Source organism: Trypanosoma equiperdum, assembly GCF_001457755.1.
Source record: "Trypanosoma equiperdum strain OVI genome assembly, contig: ctg_1881, whole genome shotgun sequence".
Classification (NCBI taxonomy): domain Eukaryota; phylum Euglenozoa; class Kinetoplastea; order Trypanosomatida; family Trypanosomatidae; genus Trypanosoma; species Trypanosoma equiperdum.
Window position 1 is genome coordinate 4,006 of NW_027123928.1, and position 1,989 is coordinate 5,994.

Here is a 1,989-nt window from a genome sequence, read left to right on the forward strand (position 1 = left end):
GGACGTTGTTTGCTTTGACTTTTGTCGCATTAAATTTGCACTTTTTACTGCTATCGCTTTCTGTCTCATAACTGCATTTTGGATCAGCATTACATTTGTCTTTATCGCTAATGCTCTTGCAGTGGATTTGGTTTTCCTGAGTATCTTTTGCTTCAGTAACAGTGCAAGGCTGTTGCATTTCTGACTGTGTTCGCGGTTTCTCCTCCGCCGCCGTGGAGTTCGCTAGCATTTCCACGAGGTAGTCAGGGTCTTCAACTTCGTGGAGCTTCCGGTTCTGCATGAATGGGTCGTCAGTTTTCGTGGCAGGAATTGCTTGCATGAGCTTCCACAGTTTCTTTGTTACGGTGTCATCTTCTTTTCCGTACGCTTCTGAAAGTTGCTCGGCAAGAGATTTTTTTGCCGTCGGTTCTGATAGTAACCCTGCTTGTTGCGCTGCCTTGTGGCACATAGAGTTCTCTGTACAGTCGGCTTTTTCGGGATAGTCGGTGATCCTGTAAGCTTGCATCTTGTTCTGGATCGCTTCCCATGCTGCCGTTAGATCTTTTGCTTTATTTGCGCTCTTAGCTGCTGCCATGTCTTTTGTGTCGAGAAAGGTTGGGTCTGTGGCTGTTAGTTGGATCAAACCGGCGCCTATCTCTGTCGGAGCTGCCGGGCTGCCGCTGGATAGCACCCCGTTGCCGGTGTTGCGCGTGTGGAGTCTGCAGCCTTTTGCTGCTGTGTGGACGCTGTTTGGTGTGACTCCTGCTATCGTGAATCCTGCATGGTCGTATTTGGTGCTTAGTTGTTCGTGCGCTGCGCTCCTGTCGGCTAGTTCGTTGCAGTTTCTGTGTGCACCTGCTGCTTCGGTCAGAGTGCTGAAGCTGCCTGCGCTGCCGTCGTTTGCCCAGCAGCCTGCGTTCGTACTGTCTTTGGCAGATGCGGCTATCGTTGAGTATTCCTTAAGCCTGCCCATAACTATAGAGGTTGCACCGATTGTCGTCGCCGCCGCTGTTAGCTTCCCCTGCGCCGCTTCCGCCATAATAGCAGCCGTACGTTGTGATAGCGCTGCGAGCAAGGGTGCCATTTTGGCCTTAGCTGCCGCGTCGGCCGTTTTGCACAACAGAATTCGTGCTTTTACTTCTTTCTTGTACGCTTCTACAAGGGACGCTTGTAATGTTTGCGTTGCTTGTTGGGCTGCTGTTGCCTTGTTGCTGAGCACCGAGTAGATGCCGCATACAGCCTTCCAGGCTTCCGGTTTCAGTGCAGTTTCGTTTGCTGCGCGCGCAGTTTGTGCTAGTAGGACAGCTGCAACAAACAGCTTCGCTGCTTGCATCACTGCTAGCCTTTCCGCCTTCGGCCTATTTTTTTGACTTGTTGCAACCCAACCTATTGTCTGTGTCACCTCGCTTTGCTTTCGGTTACTTTTTTGTTTTTTAGATTAAAGATAGGTTGTACTACGAAAAGTAAATCCGATTATTCGGCGCTAAAGCTGGCATGCTTGTTAGCCATATCGGTACCGTTGTTCAGGTCACAACACTTGCCTCCGCCCTTAAAGTTTCCTCCATTTTCGGGAAAGGGACTTGTTATAATTCCGGGCGCGGCTGTGCTGTTTGTAGCTTAGTACTTCAGTGCACCTAAGCGGTTTCAGCTTTGACCGCTTCGGGTATATGTGCGCCGAAGCAGTTAGGTCTGGATTGCTGATCAGTTTTTAGTCTGTTGCTGTGCCTTAGCCGCGAAGCCGCTTACAATATTCACCACAGCATTTTTTTGAGTTTGAGAAAATTTTGTAGACGTGCCCTGAATTCGAATATTACCACAAACTTTCAGATATTGGGGGCTGCATGGCCTTTTTATATTGGCGTCCATTACTCGGTAATCTAACACACCGTATTGAGTTCATGTTCTGCATCGGCGGTTGTCTCCTGCCGCACATCTGGCTCCACCGCCGAATTAAACACAGCGGTAATCATCATCTTTTCAGTGTCATATTTTCATTTACAAGTGAAAAAA

At 49.0% G+C, this 1,989-nt stretch overlaps 1 protein-coding gene across 1 annotated transcript in view; it reads right to left on the reverse strand.

Annotated features, from left to right (window-relative positions):
• Nucleotides 1-1,312, reverse strand: part of TEOVI_000639500 (variant surface glycoprotein (VSG), putative) — a gene marked incomplete at both ends in the record, with an annotated part of 1,410 nt that extends 98 nt beyond the window's left edge. The window contains one exon of the mRNA XM_067223483.1: nt 1-1,312. Coding sequence (XP_067079584.1) covers nt 1-1,312 — 1,312 coding nt within the window.
• Nucleotides 1,313-1,989: the final 677 nt, after the last annotated feature.